Source organism: Phyllostomus hastatus, unplaced genomic scaffold (assembly GCF_019186645.2).
Source record: "Phyllostomus hastatus isolate PE091 unplaced genomic scaffold, TTU_PhHast_1.1 phas_contig_40, whole genome shotgun sequence".
NCBI classification, from domain to species: domain Eukaryota; kingdom Metazoa; phylum Chordata; class Mammalia; order Chiroptera; family Phyllostomidae; genus Phyllostomus; species Phyllostomus hastatus.
Window position 1 is genome coordinate 60,264,744 of NW_025333872.1, and position 19,431 is coordinate 60,284,174.

General features: G+C 39.9%; 1 protein-coding gene across 1 annotated transcript; it reads left to right on the plus strand.

Moving 5' to 3' along the window:
- Positions 1-1,333: 1,333 nt before the first annotated feature.
- Positions 1,334-11,779, plus strand: RFPL4B (ret finger protein like 4B). Its single transcript, XM_045844047.1, has 3 exons — positions 1,334-1,414; positions 10,172-10,285; positions 10,476-11,779. Exon 3 carries the CDS (start codon positions 10,591-10,593, stop codon positions 11,395-11,397), a length of 807 nt encoding a protein of 268 aa, XP_045700003.1. The 5' UTR covers positions 1,334-1,414; positions 10,172-10,285; positions 10,476-10,590; the 3' UTR covers positions 11,398-11,779.
- Positions 11,780-19,431: the final 7,652 nt, after the last annotated feature.

Below are 19,431 nucleotides of genomic sequence, written 5' to 3' on the forward strand. Positions count from 1 at the left end.
GGTTCCCCAGGTTGATCAGGCCTAAGAAAGAATGCATAAAATCCTGTGAAATCTGCTTTGCTAAGAATGCCCTCAATTTTCTGATAAGGGTTCAAACATAAAATGAATTTGTTTCCCAAAGTTTTATGGCCCTTTTAGCTATCTGACCCTCACTCAGAATAAGCCCTCATAGTTCTTTGAATGCTATCTATTGTTTGATTATTACTGCCTGACAATGATTGATGAGCTTTCCCTGCATTCCTATGCAAATTAAACCCAATAAAAGCCCATTGGGAATGTTCTCAAGGCCCTTCTCCTTTGAGAGATTGGCTACCTTTCCTCCCCAAGCAGATTATGTCTTTGATGGCCGGGGGCAGGGCTCTGGGTGGAACACCTCACGTGGTAGGAGGGGCAGAGACAGGCAGCTGGGGCAGAGAAGACACATGGCAATAGCAAGGTGGTGGCTGGAGGACGGGATGGTCCTACATTCTTGTGTGGATAAACCAGGAGGAACAATTGGGGAGCGAGACAGGCTACACAACCCAGGGTTCCAGTTGTGGGGAAATAAAGTCTCAAAACCTCTGACTGAAAACACCTGTGGGGGTTGCCGGGGTGGGAGAAACTCCCATTATCACAGGAGAGTTCATTGGAGAGACTCACAGGGTCCTAGAACGTACACAAACCTATCCACCCGGGAATCAGTACCAGAAGGGCCCAATTTGCTTTGCAAGCCTCTTATCTTACCAGCATGTGTGAAAGTCCATTTTATTTTTAATCAGGAACCTATGGAATTGAACTTACTTTGTGATTTAATCTTACCTTGTAGAAACATTAATGAAAATTTAAAATTACTCTAAAAAATAAAAAAATCTTCGTGCACATTTTTGTTATGTTGTACTGTGGGTATTAAGATATAGGGAGGAGGTTGGGAAGCTGGGTGAAAAAATTCAAGGGATTAAAAGTACACATTGGCAGTTGCAAAATAGTCACAAAGATGTGAAATATAGCACAGGGAATATAGTCAATAATATTGAGATAACTACATATGATGTCAGATGGGTATGAGAGTTATGGGGAATCACTTCATAAGTTATATAAATGTCTAACCTCTATTCTGTATACCTGAAACTAGTATAATATTGAATGTTGATTGCATTTGAAGAGTTAAAAAAAGAGCACAGGCAGTAGATTCAAGTTGGCCAAGAAATAGGATTAAGTTTACTTGATTGGATTTAGTGGATTTAGTTGATCCAATTAGTGGGGTCCAGAGCGTGAGTGTGGGTGGAGACTACGTCTGGAGGACTATAAAAATGCAGAGTCTGTGTGCTCAAACACACTTCAGGAGGAAGTGAAGCCCAGGAGAGGTGGTGGTGTGGAGTTCAGACCTTCAGACCTTCAGACCTTCAGAACCTCAGCCGAAAGTCCCTAATTCAAGGTAAGGGATTGCTTCTGTCTAGGCTGTTTCCCCTGCCCCATTTCTCTCTTTCCTACAACTTATCTTTCCAATGCCTTTACTTTTGGATTTCGGGAGAGAAAGAATTCATCTTATTCAATACCAGGGAATTTTATTCACGTTCCATTCTAACATCACCATTTAAATTTTTACATATTAACTTTAGGTCGTTTTTATATGTACATGTATTTTTCTGTGTTTTCAACTACTGTATATGGTTTTAAAATGGCTCCTTTTTATTTTCTAACATTTTCTTCGAGGCTTTTCTGGGTTTTCACTTTAACATACCTACCACTTTCAATAGCTGTGTTATAATTAACTGAATCCTTTCATTATTATATAGTTAGATCATTTCAGATTATTTGGGAGCATAGATAACATTGCAAATAAATTTTTAAAGAGGTAGCATTTTTTTCTTTTGTGAAATTGTTTTCTTAGATAATCTTCAAAGGTGGGTTAGGCAAACACATTTACATTGCAAGCACTATCTCAATTTGTTGGGGTTTTTTTGGAAATGGTGATAGGGGATTTTTTAAAAATTTTTATTTTAATTGTTGTTCAAGTACATTTTTCTGTCTTTTACTCTCATCCCAGCCCATCCACCAAGCCCTCCCCACCTCCCTCCAATTTCCACTCCCCCCTAGTTTTTGTCGGTGTGTCTTTTATACTTGTTCCTGTAAACCCTCCCCCTTTTCCCCTAAAATTCTCTTCCTTCTCCCCTCTGGTCACTATCAGCCTGTTCTCTATTTCAGTGTCTTTGGTTATATTTTGCTTGTTTCTTTGTTTTGTTCTTTAGCTTCCTGTTAAAGGTGAGATCGTATGGTATTTGTCTTTTACCACACGGCTTATTTCACTCAGCATAAAGCTCTCCAGTTCTATCCATGCTGTTGCAAAGGGTAGGAGCTCCTTCTTTCTTTCTGCTGCATAGAAGTCGATCGTGTAAATGTATTATAGTTTTTTGATCCATTCATTTACTGATGGGCACCTAGGTTGCTTCCAACACTTAGCTATTTTCAATTGTGCTGCTATGAACATTGGGGTGCATAGGTTCTTTTGGACTGGTGTTTCAAGGTTCTTAGGATATAATCCTAGCAGTGGAATTTCTGGGTCAAAAGACAGATTCATTTTTAGTTTTTGAGAAAATTCCATACTGTTTTCCATAGTGGTTGTGCCAGTCTGCAGTCCCACCAACAATGCACTAGGGTCCCCTTTTCTCCACAACCTCTCCAACACTTGTTGTTTGTTGCTTTGTTTATGATGGCCATTCTGACTGGTGTGAAGTGGTATTTCATTGTGGTTTTAATTTGCATCTCTCTGATAGCTAGCGATATTGAGCATCTTTTCATGTGTCTCTGGATCCTCTGTATGTCCTCCTTGGGGAAGTGTCTGTTCAAGTCCTTTGTCCATTTTTTAACTGGGTTGCTTGTCTTCTTAGAGTGGAGTTGTGTAAGTTCTTTATATATTTTGGAGATTAAACCCTTGTCTGAGGTATCATTGGCAAATATGTTTTCCCATACAGTTGGTTCTCTTTTTTATTTTAATAGTGTTTTCTTTAGCTGTGCGGAAGCTTTTCATTTTGATGAGATCCCATTTGTTTATTCTTTCCTTTATGTCCCTTGCTCTGGGGGGACATAGCAGTAAAAAATGTTGCTGCATGAAATATCTGAGACTTTCCTGCCTATGTTCTCCTCTAGGACTTTAATGGTGTCACGGCTTATATTTAAATCTTTTTTTTTATTTTTTTTTACATTTTAGTTTAGTTTTTCTTTTTAAGATTTTATTTATTTATTTTTAGAGAGGGAAGGAAGGGAGAAGGAGAGAGAGAGAGAAACATCAATGTGCGGTTGCTGGGGGTCATGGCCCACAACCCAGGCATGTACCCTGACTGGGAATCGAACCTGCGACACTCTGGTTCACAGCCCGCGCTCAATCCACTGAGCTATACCAGCCAGGGCTATATTTAAATCTTTTATCCACCTTGAATTTATTTTTTGTGTATGGTGTAAGTTGGTGCTCGAGTTTCACTTTTTTTGCACATAGCTGTTTAGTTCTCCCAACACCATTTGTTAAAGAGACTATTGTTACTCCATTTTATGTTGCTGCCCCCTTTGTCAAATATTAATTGACCATAGAGACTTGGGTTTATTTCTGGGCTCTCTGTTTTGTCCCATTGGTCCACGTGCCTGTTCTTATGCCAGTACCAGGCTGTTTTGATTACAGTGGCCTTGTAATCCAGTTTGGTATCAGGTATTGTGATACCCTCCTATTTTGCTCTTCTTTCTCAAAATTGCAGCAGCTATTTGGGATCGTTTATGGTTCCACATAGATTTTTTGAAATGTTTGTTCTATGTCTGTGATATATGCCATTGGTACTTTAATAGGTATTGCATTGACTCTGTAAATTGCTTTGGGTAGCATGGACATTTTGATGATGTTAATTCTTCCAATCCATGAACGTGGTATATGTTTCCATTTGTTTGTGTCTTCCTTGATTTCTTTCTTCAGTGTTGTGTAGTTTTCTTGTATACTGGTCTTTTACTTCCTTGGTTAGATTTATCCCTAGGTATTTTTTCTTTTTGCTATATGGAATGGAATTTTTTTCTTGATTTCTGCTTCTGTTGTTTCATTGTTGCTATACAAAAATGCCTTTGATTTCTGGATATTGACTTTGTATCCCACTGTTTTGCCAAATTCGTTTATTAGGTGAAGCAGTTTTGGGGTGGAGTCTATAGGATTTTCCATGTACACTATCATGTCATCTGCAAACAATGACAGTTTTGTTTCCTCCTTTCCGATTTTGATGCCTTTTATTTCCTTTTCTTGTCTGGTCACTGTGGCTAAAACTTCCAGTACTATATTGAATAGAAGTGGTGAAAGTGGACAACCTTGTCTTGTTCCTGATCTTAGTGGAAAAGGTTTTCATTTTTGCCCATTGAGAATGATGCTGGCTGTAGGTCTCTCATATATGGCCTTTATTATGTTGAGGAATGCTCCCTCTATTCCCACTTTGTTGAGTGTTTTTATCATAAATGGGTGCTGTACCTTATCAAATCCTTTTTCCGCATCTATTATGATCATGTGATTTTTGTCCTTTGTTTTGTTTATGTGATGTATTACATTTACTGATTTGCGAATATTGAACCATCCTTGCATCCCTGGGATGAATCCCACTTGGTCATGGTGTATGATCTTTTTAATGTATTGTTGGATGCGGTTTGCCAATATTTTGTTGAGGATTTTAGCATCTATGTTCATGAGCGATATTGGCCTGAAGTTTTCTTGCTCTGTTGTGTCTTTATCTGGTTTTTGGATTAGGATGATGTCGACTTCATAGAAAGAGTTTGGGAGTCTTCCATCATTTTGAATTTTTTGGAATAGTCTGTGGAGGTTAGGGGTTAGCTCTTCCTTAAATGCTTTGTAGAATTCTCCTGTGAAGCCCTCTGGTTCTGGGCTTTTGTGTGTTGGGAGTTTTTTGATTACTGCTTCAAATTTCATCTGCTGTTATTGGTTTGTTCAGGCTTTCTGCTTCTTTTTTATTGAGTTTTGGAAGATTATATTTTTCTAGAAATTTGTCCATATAACCTAGGTTTTCAAATTTCTGGCATACCGTTCTTCATAGTAATTTCTTACAACCCTTTGAATTTCTGTGGTGTCAGTTGTAATCTCTCCTCTTTCATTTCTGATTGTGTTTATTTGGATCCTTTCTCTCTCTGTCTCTCTGTCTCTCTGTCTCTCTCTCTCTGATGAGCCTGGTTAAAGGCTTGTCAATTTTGTTTATCTTTTCAAAGAACCAGCTCCTGGATTCATTGATCCTTAGAATTGTGCTTTTAGTCTCTATGTCATTTAATTCTGCTCTGATCTTAGTTATTTCCTTTCTTCTACTTCCTCTGGGCTGTCTTTGTTGTTGTCCCTCGAGTTCTTGTAGGCGTAGGGTTAGGTTGTTTGTTTGAAATGTTTCTATCTTTTTTAGGTAGGCCTGTAGCCCTGAGAGGGACTGCCTTGGCTGTGTCCCATAAGTTTTGGGTTGTTGTGAGTTCATTTTCATTTGTTTCCAGAAACTTTCTGATTTCTTCCCTAATTTCATTTTGACCCATTCATTGTTTATACTTGCTATTCAATCTCCATGATTTTGAGTGTTCTGGGTTTTTTCCCTTGGGGTTGGTTTCTAGTTTCAGTCCCTTGTGGTCAGAGAAAATGCTTGGTATAATGACAATTTTCTTGAATTTGTTGAGGCTTGTTTTGTGTCCTATCAGCTGGCGTATCTGAAAATGTTCCATGTGCATTTGAAAAGAATGTGTATTTTGCTTGTTTGGGACAAAGGGCTCTGTATATATCAGTTAGGCCCATTTCATCTAGGGCATTGTTCAATGCCACAATATCTTTGTTGATATTTTGTTTGGAAGATCTGTCCATTTTTGACAGTGGGGTGTTAAAATGCCCTACTATAATGGTGTTGCCGTCAATGTCTTTCTTGAAGTCCTCTAAGATTTTTTTTATGTGTTTGGGTGCTTCTATTTTGGGTGCATATATATTTACAATGTTTAAGTCTTCTTGGTGGATTCTTCCCTTGAATATTATGTAGTGACGTTCTGGGTCTCTCTTTATGGCCCCTTTTTTGAAGTTTATTTTGTCTGATATGAGTATTGCTACCCTGGCTTTTTTTCCCCTGTCTATTTGCTTGGAATATTTTTTTTCTAGCCAATCACTTTTAGCCTGTGTAGGTCTTTTATTCTGAGGTGGGTCTCTTATAGGCAGCATATGTGTGGGTCCTGCTTTCTTACCCATTCAGCTATTCTATGTCTTTTGACTGGAGCATTTAATCCATTTACATTTAAGGTTATTACTGATAGGTACTTATTCATTGCCATTTTTGTACCTGTGTTCCTCTTTCTCTTTATCTCTCTCTCTTTGCCTTCTTTTCCTTAAAGCAGTCACTTTAGCATCTGTTGCAGAGCTGGTTTGGTGGAGGTGTATTCTTTTAGACTTCTTTTATCTGGGAAGCTCCTTACTTGGCCTTCTATTTTTATTGAGAGCCTTCCTGGGTAAAGTAGCCTTGCTTGCAGGCCTCTGGTTCTCATTACTTGGAATATTTATTGCCATTCTGTTCTGGCTTAGAGTCTTTCCATTGAGAAGTCAGCTGCTAACCTTATTGGGGCTCCCTTGTATGTTACTTCTTGTTTCTCCCTTGCTGCTTTTAAGATTCTCTCTTTGCCCTGGTATTTTGCCATTTTAATTATGATATGTCTTGAAATGGGCCTCTTTGGTTTCCTCTTGATTGGGACTCTCTGTGTTTCCTGGATTTGTGTGAATTTTTCTCTCATCAAATTAGGGAAGTTTTCCATCATTATGTTTTTGAATAGATTTTCTATCCCTTGCTCCTCTTCTTCTCCTTCTGGTATCCCTATTATATGGATATTATTATGTTTGATATTGTCTTGCATTTCTCTTAATCCCTCTTCATTCTTTCTGAGCCTCTTTTCCTTTTCTTGCCCTTTCTGGGTGTCTTTTTCTAGTTTGTCCTCTACCTCACTGATCTGATCTTCTGCTTCATTGATCCTGCTTTTCATTCCTTCTACTGTGTTCTTCAGTTCAGAAATTGTATTCTTCATTTCCTCTTGGCCCTTGATGATAGTTTCTATTTCCTTTTTCATGTTGATATAGTTTGCAGTGAGTTCATTGTAGCTTCCCTGTAGCTTCTGGTAGCTCATTGTGGGCTCATTGAGCTTCCTGATGACCATTGCTTTGAACTCAGTATCTGATAGTTGAATTGCCTCTATTTCATTTAGCATTCTTTGTGAGGCTTCCTCCTTTCCTTTCATTTGGGGATTGTTTCCTTGTCTTCCCATTGTTTTTGAGTCTTTTCTTGTTATCTTCAGCTTCTTAAATTGATCTGTTCTGGCTCCCTGGGTTTGTGGTGTGAACTTCTGTGGTAGAATACCTGTGAGATTCAGTGGTGCAGTTTCCTTGATCTCCCAAGCTCACTGGTCTTGGGATGTCATTTAAGTTGGCTCTGTGTTTGTGTTTGTGTTTTGATTGTTGTTGGGTCTTTCTTTGGTGGTTCCTTCCCACCAGGTGGTTAAATGAGGGTCACTCTGTGCACCACCTCTTGTATTTTGTTGTGCTGGTGAGGGCAGGTTTTGTTGAAGGTGGTTCTTCCATGTGTACAAAGTTTTGAGGATTCTCTCTTGCTCTTGTTCAGTTGTTTGTACTGGGTATTTTCTCCACTATCTAGTTGTATTTCCAGATAGGTCCTGGATTGAGGTTTGTGTGGTTTCCATTCCCTCCTTCACCTTCTTCAGTTGTTATCTGTTAGTGTTTCCTTTGTTGTTGGGTTTCCTCTTCCAGTGAGTATCCTGGTGTTCACTGCTTCCACCTACTCTTTTTTGTGATCAGGCAGAGGGGGGAGGCAAAATGGTTTAAGACAGTAAGAGACTATTCTATGATATTTACAGTAGCAGCCAGTAGAGAAGAGATAGGAGATCCTTTAACTATGTATAGTGTTAACCATGATCTTCGACCCAACTAGACGATTTTTAGAAAGGATGGAAAGAAGATAAGACTTTTGTTGCAGAGGGAAGGATTGTGAGTTGGATCTAGAAAGCAGTGAGGTTTTGGGAGGTCAGATTCTGAAGTAAGGTGAGAGTAGAGGATAGCAAATAAGCGTAGTGTGTGAGAGAATAGAGTTAACCACTACAGGAATAGAGTTCAGGAAACTGAAGTGGGCTAAGGTCTGTGGGGGGAGAGGGGGTGTTGTGAAGTACTTACAATTGCATGGAACAGGAATTATTTACAATAATATTAGAGCAACAGTCATATGACAGAATCTATGTGATCTAGATAAGAAGGATAAGGAGTAGGACCTTGAGTAGTGTGCTAATGGGACACAAGTTTTGTGAAGGACAGTAAATTAGCAATACACTCTGAAAGAGATATCAGGGGAAACCTGTCAAATGATACAATATAACCAGCCAAGCAAAGCAGACTATACCAAAAGAAGAGGAATACAAAAATACTATTAAAATATAAGATGTAAGAATAATGAAAAAAAATACTAATAGAAATATGCAATAAGTTGCAGTTTCTCTGTAATAGCAGTGAAATTTTTCTCACTGTTTCAGCTGTTGTGATACCCCTTCTTTGGGTCCACGTCTGGTCTTTTTACAGTTCCAGGGTTTTTATTTTTTGTCTCATTTGTAGGTGTTAAAAAAAAAAGGCAGAAGAGGAAAAAGAGATAAAATTGGAGAGACAGGAAGAAGGAATAAAACAAGAAAGAAGGAAAGAGAAAAAAGGAATTGAAAGATAAAAAATAATAATTAAAAAATAAAAAATTATAAAAAAATAAAAATAGAATAAGATAAAAAAGCCTCTTGATTTCAAAGTGGCCACACCTTTTTTTCTGGTCTTGCTGGCTGCAGCAGGCTGAAGGGCAATTGGTATGGCTTTTCTTCCTCCCCAATCTGCACTCAGTCAGCCTGCAAGCACTCTCCCTGGAGCTATCCTCGCGCCTCTCCCTGGTGCCTTGGGTGCAGGATCCAGGCCTTTCCCCCTGGGGTTACTGCTGTGGGCTGGGGTGTGGGCACGCACATGCTCGGCCAGGCTGCCTTGGTCCCACGGGTGCACACCCTTCCCAGTGCTATGGGGGTGTACAGGGTCTTCTGCACAACCTTCTGCACAATCTCAGGATCACTGCCCAGCTGGGTGGAGGGGAGGCTGGAGCAATTGCTGTAGGAGAATTCCCCAGTGTTTGTCTTTTCTCTTTTTCTTTTTGAGAAATTTCTCCTACTTAAGCCTGCTGCTCCATACAGTGGCCTGGCCTTTTGCACAGCCCAATTCTCCAGCCAGATCGGTGACTATTGGGGTCAGGGCCTGTCACTGAACGACTTTCAACTCTTCCAGCATCCACAGACTCGGTGGGTGCTCACAGTCCCTATGTGTTTGCTACTTAGTCCTTATTCCCCTCTCTGCAACTTAAAGCAACCATGTTTCTCCCGGTGCTGCTCAGACTTTGTTTGGCTGGGGAGGGAGCAGTTGCCCTGGCTCTCTCCCAAGGATGCTATGGCAGACCCAGTGGGCACCAGGCCTGGGGCTGCAGCTGCGCTGGTCCCTGGGACCTTATTGTCCTGAAGCACTCTCCTTACCATCTGGTTTTTTGGTGTCGGCTACAATTTTTGGTTTCTTAATTTCATATATGCTGAGGTACTGTTGGTTGTTTGCTCATTTACTCCATAGATTGGCTAGGATTTTCTCCCGTGTGTAGGGTGAAGTGGAATCTGTTCCCTCCTACTGGAATCTGTTCCCTCCTACTCCAACACCATCTTCTCTCTCCAGTGATAAGGGATTTTGAAGGGATCTCTGCTGCTGCTCAGCTAGGCCCTTTCAGGAAACAGGGTGGGACAGGTTCCAAAGATTCCACATTACACTTGGTAGATATCCCATCTCTCGTTATACAACTCTGTAGCTCTAGAGTCTAGCTGAGGCTGGGAGCATGGAAGGCTAATAAGTATTTGTTGAGTGGAGATGAGTTCCAGGTTGCTCTAGTCACCCAGGTTTTTGTCCTTAAAACCGATTCTATTATGGGCATATCATTCATTTTGCAGTGGTTTTGGCTAGTTGTACTCATATAGGGTAATTTTCTTTGAAATTTTGAGGGCTCCTTAGAGGCACTTTTCTGTGATCAGTAGGGTAGGATTGGCTTTATGATTGTATCTAAATGTGGAAATTCTTTTTCTTGAACTGCAGGTGACCTACAAAGGAATACTGACTAGGGGCAGAGACGTACTCCTAGAACCTATTATAGACCCAGCTGGACTTATCTCCCACACATAAAACTTCCCCTCGAAGTCTCCAGACAAGGTAAACTGCCATACTTGAAAAGATGATATCCATTTTCCTCTTTCTCTCTTGTGACCACCTAGATTTTGGATTGTTTTCATAGCTTTTCTCATAGATTTTGCCTTTACTGTGATCCTCTGGTGACTTAGTGTCACTTTCATGTATAAACTATATAAAGATTTATATTATTTAATTTTTGTATTGGGTTTAGGTACGGCCTGATTGTTCAAGAGCAGACACTGTACTGAAGGCTCCTGATTGCCCCTAGAAGACAATAAAGGGCCATTTCAGCTCAGTTGACTGCTAAGGAGTGACCTTGAGAAACCATGTTTGCAAGACTACGAGATGAAGCAAGCTGTTCAGTTTGTCTGGAGCTTTTCAACCGTCCCATTTCCCTCTCCTGTATGCACATATTCTGCTATGATTGCATGCAACACTGGTTGCAGGAAATGGAAGAGCCGAAATTAATCTGCCCCATATGTCGAGGAGTAAACAAGAAACCACCTATGGAAGAATGGCAAGTTAGTATACTCTCACTTCTCATCAAACAGCACCATTTCCTCCTGAACCAAAATCTGTGTGTGACAGAGAAGTTCTTGAAGTTCCAGGAGGATATGACTCTGGACGCAGCCACTGCAAACTCCCGTCTTGTCCTATCTGAGGATCTAAGGAAAGTCCACTGTGGGAAGATATGCCACAACTTGATGGAAGATCCCCAGAGATTTGCTGCTATGCCCTGTGTCCTGGGCACCCCATGCTTTTCCTCTGGTCGCCATTACTGGGAGGTAGAAGTGGAAGAGGGGAAGGAGTGGGCTCTGGGAGTCTGCAAGGAATCAGTCGACAGAAAGAAGGAGAGTTTTTCCCCGGAGCATGGTTTCTGGACCATTAGCATGAAGCAGGGAGCAATCTACTCCGGCTCCATCCCAGACACCAGAATTCCTACAAGTCCTGGCCTTAGCCGCATAGGAATTTTTCTAGATGTTGAGGTGGAAGAGATCAAGTTTTTTGATGTTAGAAATGATGCCCTCATTTATATACACAGTGAATTCTCTTCGGAGCCTCTGCATCCATTCTTTTGTCTTGGGTTGCCTGGAGAAGAAGACAGTGGTGGCTCGCTGAGCATTTGCTCATGAGAAATTCACGATGTTCTTTATGTTCTTTATGTTTTTGGGAGGGAGACTAGTCCCTCTCCCACCCTCACACTCTTAAGAGTGTATTTGATTTCAGTGGCTATACTTGGCTGTAAAGGCCCAGATGATGTTAGGTGGGCTGGACCAATGGTTTTCAGTCCTGACTTCTAATTACAAGCATAAGAGAAACTTAAAAAAATTCCCATATCCATAACCATACCCTGAACCAATCAAATTAGAATCTCTGGGGATGGGACACAGACAATGACACTTTTCTAAGTTTACTAGGTAATTTCAATGTGCAGCCAGGATTAAGGAACACTGGACTAGAACACTGATTTCAAAACTTTGTCGTGCATCAGAATTTTTGGATGACTTCAGTAGGTCTGGGATGGAGCCAAAGGATTTACATTTATAAATTCTCAAGTGAATGCCGGTGGGGACCACACTTTGAAGCCAGTGGACTAAAGGACAAAATGTATTTTAATTTTAGTTCTTGTTCTAAATCAATACATTAAATCTCAATTATTTTAAACTTAATTTTGTATTTGATTTAATTTAATAAGTGTCTACATTAAAAACAAACAACCCTTAGAACAACTGAAGAGAAGGGAGGGAACATAGAGGAGGATGGGTGATCTTAGCTGGAATTAGATCAGTGTGTTAACAAAGCTCAGAGCATTAGGGACATTCTTGTCTATCACCCTCCCCCATTTCCCCACACTGACTTTTGTCATTAATTCTGATACCCTGGTAACACCCAAAAGTGTATGTTAAGATGATTGCTCACTATGATCACTCAAGTCTATGTTCCTAATATTTGGTTCTGGAACTTTCTGTAAGAAAAATGCCAGCTTTTTGCCTAGGAAGCAACCAGGAAAAAACGGTGAAGATTTCTGTTTCTTAAGAGGTTACTGTCCTTGAACAGTCCCTAAGTTTTGTTTTTGAGTGTGGTGAATGCTGATGCCCCCAAGATACTCAGCCTCTTGTCCCAGGTCCTGAGTGCCCTGCTTCTTCTCTGGTCTTTGCTGGGAGCTAGGAGTGGGGAAGAGGGGAGGGCTCTGGGACTCTGCCAGCCCTCTGATCACAGAATTCCTTAAGCACACCAGTTCCTTTCCACAGGCTGGAATTTCCACAGGCTGGAATTTCCCCTCCCTTCCACTGTGTGGGAATTTTCCTAGATAATGAGTTGAGGAAAATTACCATTTTTTTTTGTTTCTATTTTTAGAGAGAGGGGAACGGAGGGAAAAAGAGAGGGAAAGGAACATCACTGTTACAGAAACAATGATCAGTTGCCTCGTGCACCACGCCCCTAACTGGGGACTTGGCTTGAAACCCAGGCATATGCCCTAACTGGGATAGAATCAGTGACCTTTTGGTTTGTGAGATGATGCCCAACCCACTGAGCCACACTGGTCAGGGCAGAAAAATGACGTTATTTGAGGTTAGTGACGATTCCCTCACTAAACAGGTAGGAGAAGGCAACGTTGAAGCCCATTGAGTATCTACTCTTCTCTGTCTAAAGTACTCAGAACATAACACTATGAGTATAGCAGGTTTTTTTATTTTTAGGGTGACTGATGGGATATATAGCCAAATCCTGGATGTTAGATATTGAAGTTTTGTAAAAATCTCATAACCATTCTAGGTGACTGTGATCACAGTTCAGGATCCCCTGACTTTAGCCATTGCTTTTCCTCAGCCACCTTGCTGCCCATCCAGAAAGACAGCTTCCTCTTTTTCAAAGGAAATTCAGAAAACTCAAATTCTTACTTATGTGTAGGGCTAATTAGGTCTTTTTGTCTCTGCTTTCTTGAGAGGGAGAAACTTCTTCAGTCAGTCGTGGTTTCAAACAGTACCACCCTGTTCAGTATTTGAAGGGCTTAAATTATTTTTTGTTTATCTTCTTAATTTTTTCTTTTTTAATCTTTTGTATTTTAATTGTTGTTGCAGTACAGTTTTCTATCTTTTGCTCCCATGCCAACCCACCCACCCAGCCCTCCCCTTCTCCCTCCCATTTCCACCTACCCCTAATTTTTATCCATGTGCCCTTTATACTTCTTCCTGTAAACCCTCCCCCTTTTCCCCTGAAATTCCCCTGAAATTCCCTCTCCTCTCCCCTCTGAACAGTGTCAGACTGTTCTCTGTTTCAGTGTCTTTGGTTATGTTTTGCTTGTTTCTTTGTTTTGTTCTTTAGGTTCCTGTTAAAGGTGAGATCGTATGGTATTTGTCTTTCACCACCCTGACTTATTTCACTCAGCATAAAGCTCTCCAGTTCTATCCATGCTGTTGCAAAGGGTAGGAGCTCCTTCTTTCTTTCTGCTGCATAGAAGTCGATCGTGTAAATGTATCATAGTTTTTTGATCCATTCATTTACTGATGGGCACCTAGGTTGCTTCCAACACTTAGCTATTTTCAATTGTGCTGCTATGAACATTGGGGTGCATAGGTTCTTTTGGACTGGTGTTTCAAGGTTCTTAGGATATAATCCTAGCAGTGGAATTGCTGGGTCAAAAGACAGATTCATTTTTAGTTTTTTGAGAAAATTCCATACTGCTTTCCATAGTGGTTGTACCAGTCTTCAGTCCCACCAAGAGTGCACTAGGGTCCCCTTTTCTCCACAATCTCTCCAACACTTGTTGTTTGTTGCTTTGTTTATGATGGCCATTCTGACTGGTGTGAAGTGGTATTTCATTGTGGTTTTAATTTGCATCTCTCTGATAGCTAGCGATATTGAGCATCTTTTCATGTGTCTCTGGATCCTCTGTATGTCCTCCTTGGGGAAGTGTCTGTTCAAGTCCTTTGTCCATTTTTTAACTGGGTTGCTTGTCTTCTTAGAGTGGAGTTGTGTAAGTTCTTTATATATTTTGGAGATTAAACCCTTGTCTGAGGTATCATTGGCAAATATGTTTTCCCATACAGTTGGTTCTCTTTTTTATTTTAATAGTGTTTTCTTTAGCTGTGCGGAAGCTTTTCATTTTGATGAGATCCCATTTGTTTATTCTTTCCTTTATGTCCCTTGCTCTGGGGGACATAGCAGTAAAAATGTTGCTGCATGAAATATCTGAGATTTTCCTGCCTATGTTCTCCTCTAGGACTTTAATGGTGTCACGGCTTATATTTAAATCTTTTTTTTTATTTTTTTTTACATTTTAGTTTAGTTTTTCTTTTTAAGATTTTATTTATTTATTTTTAGAGAGGGAAGGAAGGGAGAAGGAGAGAGAGAGAGAAACATCAATGTGCGGTTGCTGGGGGTCATGGCCCACAACCCAGGCATGTACCCTGACTGGGAATCGAACCTGCGACACTCTGGTTCACAGCCCGCGCTCAATCCACTGAGCTATACCAGCCAGGGCTATATTTAAATCTTTTATCCACCTTGAATTTATTTTTGTGTATGGTGTAAGTTGGTGCTCGAGTTTCACTTTTTTGCACATAGCTGTTTAGTTCTCCCAACACCATTTGTTAAAGAGGCTATTGTTACTCCATTTTATGTTGCTGCCCCCTTTGTCAAATATTAATTGACCATAGAGACTTGGGTTTATTTCTGGGCTCTCTGTTTTGTCCCATTGGTCCATGTGCCTGTTCTTATGCCAGTACCAGGCTGTTTTGATTACAGTGGCCTTGTAATCCAGTTTGGTATCAGGTATTGTGATGCCCTCCTATTTTGCTCTTCTTTCTCAAAATTGCAGCAGCTATTTGGGATCGTTTATGGTTCCACATAGATTTTTTGAAATGTTTGTTCTATGTCTGTGATATATGCCATTGGTACTTTAATAGGTATTGCATTGACTCTGTAAATTGCTTTGGGTAGCATGGACATTTTGATGATAATTCTTCCAATCCATGAACATGGTATATGTTTCCATTTGTTTGTGTCTTCCTTGATTTCTTTCTTCAGTGTTGTGTAGTTTTCTGTATACTGGTCTTTTACTTCCTTGGTTAGATTTATCCCTAGGTATTTTTTCTTTTTGCTATATGGAATGGAATTTTTTTCTTGATTTCTGCTTCTGTTGTTTCATTGTTGCTATACAAAAATGCCTTTGATTTCTGGATATTGACTTTGTATCCCACTGTTTTGCCAAATTCGTTTATTAGGTGAAGCAGTTTTGGGGTGGAGTCTATAGGATTTTCCATGTACACTATCATGTCATCTGCAAACAATGACAGTTTTGTTTCCTCCTTTCCGATTTTGATGCCTTTTATTTCCTTTTCTTGTCTGGTCACTGTGGCTAAAACTTCCAGTACTATATTGAATAGAAGCGGTGAAAGTGAACAACCTTGTCTTGTTCCTGATCTTAGTGGAAAAGGTTTTCATTTTTGCCCATTGAGTATGATGTTGGCTGTAGGTCTCTCATATATGGCCTTTATTATGTTGAGGAATGCTCCCTCTATTCCCACTTTGCTGAGTGTTTTTATCATAAATGGGTGCTGTACCTTATCAAATCCTTTTTCCGCATCTATTATGATCATGTGATTTTTGTCCTTGCTTTTGTTTATGTGATGTATTACATTTACTGATTTGCGAATATTGAACCATCCTTGCATCCCTGGGATGAATCCCACTTGGTCATGGTGTATGATCTTTTTAATGTATTGTTGGATGCGGTTTGCCAATATTTTGTTGAGGATTTTAGCATCTATGTTCATGAGCGATATTGGCCTGAAGTTTTCTTGCTCTGTTGTGTCTTTATCTGGTTTTTGGATTAGGATGATGTCGACTTCATAGAAAGAGTTTGGGAGTCTTCCATCATTTTGAATTTTTTGGAATAGTCTGTGGAGGTTAGGGGTTAGCTCTTCCTTAAATGCTTTGTAGAATTCTCCTGTGAAGCCCTCTGGTTCTGGGCTTTTGTGTGTTGGGAGTTTTTTTGATTACTGCTTCAAATTTCATCTGCTGTTATTGGTTTGTTCAGGCTTTCTGCTTCTTTTTTATTGAGTTTTGGAAGATTATATTTTTCTAGAAATTTGTCCATATAACCTAGGTTTTCAAATTTCTGGCATACCGTTCTTCATAGTAATTTCTTACAACCCTTTGAATTTCTGTGGTGTCAGTTGTAATCTCTCCTCTTTCATTTCTGATTGTGTTTATTTGGATCCTTTCTCTCTCTGTCTCTCTGTCTCTCTCTCTCTTTTTTTTTCTTTTTTGATGAGCCTGGTTAAAGGCTTGTCAATTTTGTTTATCTTTTCAAAGAACCAGCTCCTGGATTCATTGATCCTTAGAATTGTGCTTTTAGTCTCTATGTCATTTAATTCTGCTCTGATCTTAGTTATTTTCTTCCTTCTGCTTGCTCTGGGCTGTCTTTGTTGTTGTCCCTCGAGTTCTTGTAGGCGTAGGGTTAGGTTGTTTGTTTGAAATGTTTCTATCTTTTTTAGGTAGCCCTGTATTGCTATGAACTTCCCTCTCAGGACTGCCTTGGCTGTGTCCCATAAGTTTTGGGTTGTTGTGAGTTCATTTTCATTTGTTTCCAGAAACTTTCTGATTTCTTCCTTTATTTCATTTGTGACCCATTCATTATTTAGTAACTTGCTATTCAATCTCCATGATTTTGAGTGTTCTGGGTTTTTTCCCTTGGGGTTGGTTTCTAGTTTCAGTCCCTTGTGGTCAGAGAAAATGCTTGGTATAATGACAATTTTCTTGAATTTGTTGAGGCTTGTTTTGTGTCCTATCAGCTGGCGTATCTGAAAATGTTCCATGTGTATTTGAAACAAATGTGTATTTTGCTTGTTTGGGATGAAGGGCTCTGTATATATCAGTTAGGTCCATTTCATCTAAGGCATTGTTCAATGCCACAACATCTTTGTTGATATTTTGTTTGGAAGACCTGTCCATTTTTGACAGTGGGGTGTTAAAATGCCCTACTATAATGGTGTTGTCATCAATATCTTTCTTGAAGTCCTCTAAGATTTTCTCTATGTGTTTGGGTGCTCCTATGTTGGGTGCATATATATTTACAATGTTTAAGTCTTCTTGGTGGATTCTTCCCTTGAGTATTATGTAGTGACTTTCTGAGTCTCTTTTTATGGCCCTTTTTTAAAAGTCTATTATGTCTGTTATGAGTATTGCTACCCCAGCTTTTTTTTTCCTATTTGCTTGGAAAATTTTTTTCCAGCCAATCACTTTTAGCCTGTGTAGATCTTTTATTCTGAGGTGGGTCTCTTGTAGGCAGCATATATGTGGGTCCTGCTTTCTTATCCATTCAGCTATTCTATGTCTTTTGACTGGAGCATTTAATCCATTTACGTTTAAGGTTATTACTGATAGGTACTTATTTATTGCCATTTTTGTACCTGTGTCCCCCCCCCCCTTTCCTTCTTTTCCTTAAAGCAGTCCCTTTAACATCTCTTGCAGAGCTGGTTTGGTGGAGGTGTATTCTTTTAGACTTCTGTTATCTGGGAAGCTTCTTATTTGGCTTTCTGTCTTTATTGAGAGCCTTGCTGGGTAAAGTAGCCTTGGTTGGAGACCTCTGGTTCTCATTACTTGGAATATTTCTTGCCATTCTCTTCTGGCTTGGAGTTTTTCCATTTAGAAGTCAGCTGCTAACCTTATTGGGGCTCCCTTGTATGTTACTTCCTGTTTCTCCCTTGCTGCTGTTAAGATTCTCTCTTTGTCTTGGCATTTTTACATTTTAATTATGATATGTCTTGAAATGGGCCTCTTTGGTTTCCTCTTGATTGGGACTCTCTGTGTTTCCTGGATTTGTGTGACTTTTTCTCTCATCAAATTGGGGAAGTTTTCCATCATTACTTTTTCAAATAGGTTTTCTATCCCTCGCTCTTCCTCTTCTCCTGCTGGTATCCCTATTATATAGATATTATTATGTTTGATATTGTCTTGCATTTCTCTTAATCCCTCTTCATTCTTTCTGAGACTCTTTTCCTTTTTTTGCTCCTTCTGGGTGATTTCTTCTACTTTGTTCTCTAGCTCGCTGATCCGATCTTCTGTTTCATCAATCCTGCTTTTCATTCTTTCTGCTGTGTTCTTCAGTTCAGAAATTGTATTCTTCATTTCCTCTTGGCCCTTGGTGATAGTTTCTATTTCCTTTTTCATGTTGATATAGTTTGCAGTGAGTTCATTGTAACTTCCCTGTAGTTTCTGGTAGCTCATTGTGGGCTCATTGAGCTTCCTGATGACCACTGCTTTGAACTCAGTATCTGATAGTTGAGGTACCTCTATTTCATTTAGCATTCTTTGTGAGGCTTCCTCCTTTCCTTTCATTTGGGGATTGTTTCCTTGTCTTCCCATTGTTTGTGAGACTCTTCTTGTTATCTTCAGCTTCTTAAATTGATCTGTTCTGGCTCCCTAGGTTTGTGGTGTGAACTTCTGTGGTAGAATACCTGTGAGATTCAGTGGTGCAGTTTCCTTGATCTCCCGAGCTCACTTGTCTTGGGCTGTTATTCAAGTTGGCTCTGTGTTTGTGTTTGTGTTTTGATTGTTGTTGGGTCTTTCTTTGGTGGTTCCTTCCCACCAGGTGGTTAAATGAGGGTCACTCTGTGCACCACCTCTTGTATTTTGTTGTGCTGGTGAGGGCAGGTTTTGTTGAAGGTGGTTCTTCCATGTGTACAAAGTTTTGAGGATTCTCTCTTGCTCTTGTTCAGTTGTTTGTACTGGGTATTTTCTCCACTATCTAGTTGTATTTCCAGATAGGTCCTGGATTGAGGTTTGTGTGGTTTCCATTCCCTCCTTCACCTTCTTCAGTTGTTATCTGTTAGTGGTTCCTGTGTTGTTGGATTTCCTCTTTCATTGAGTATCCTGGTGTTCACTGCTTCCATCTACACATTTTTGTGATCAGTTGGAGGGGCAAGGCAAAATGGTTTAAGACAGAAAGAGACTATTCCATGATATTTACAGTAGCAGCCAGTAGAGAAGAGATAGGAGATCCTTTAACTATGTATAGTATTCACCATGATTTTCCACCCAGCTAGCTGATTCTTAGAAAGGATGGAAAGAAGATAAGACTCTTGTTGCAGAGGGAAGGATTGTGAATTGGATCTAGAAAGCAGCGAGGTTTTGGGAGGTCAGATTCTGTGGTAAAGTGA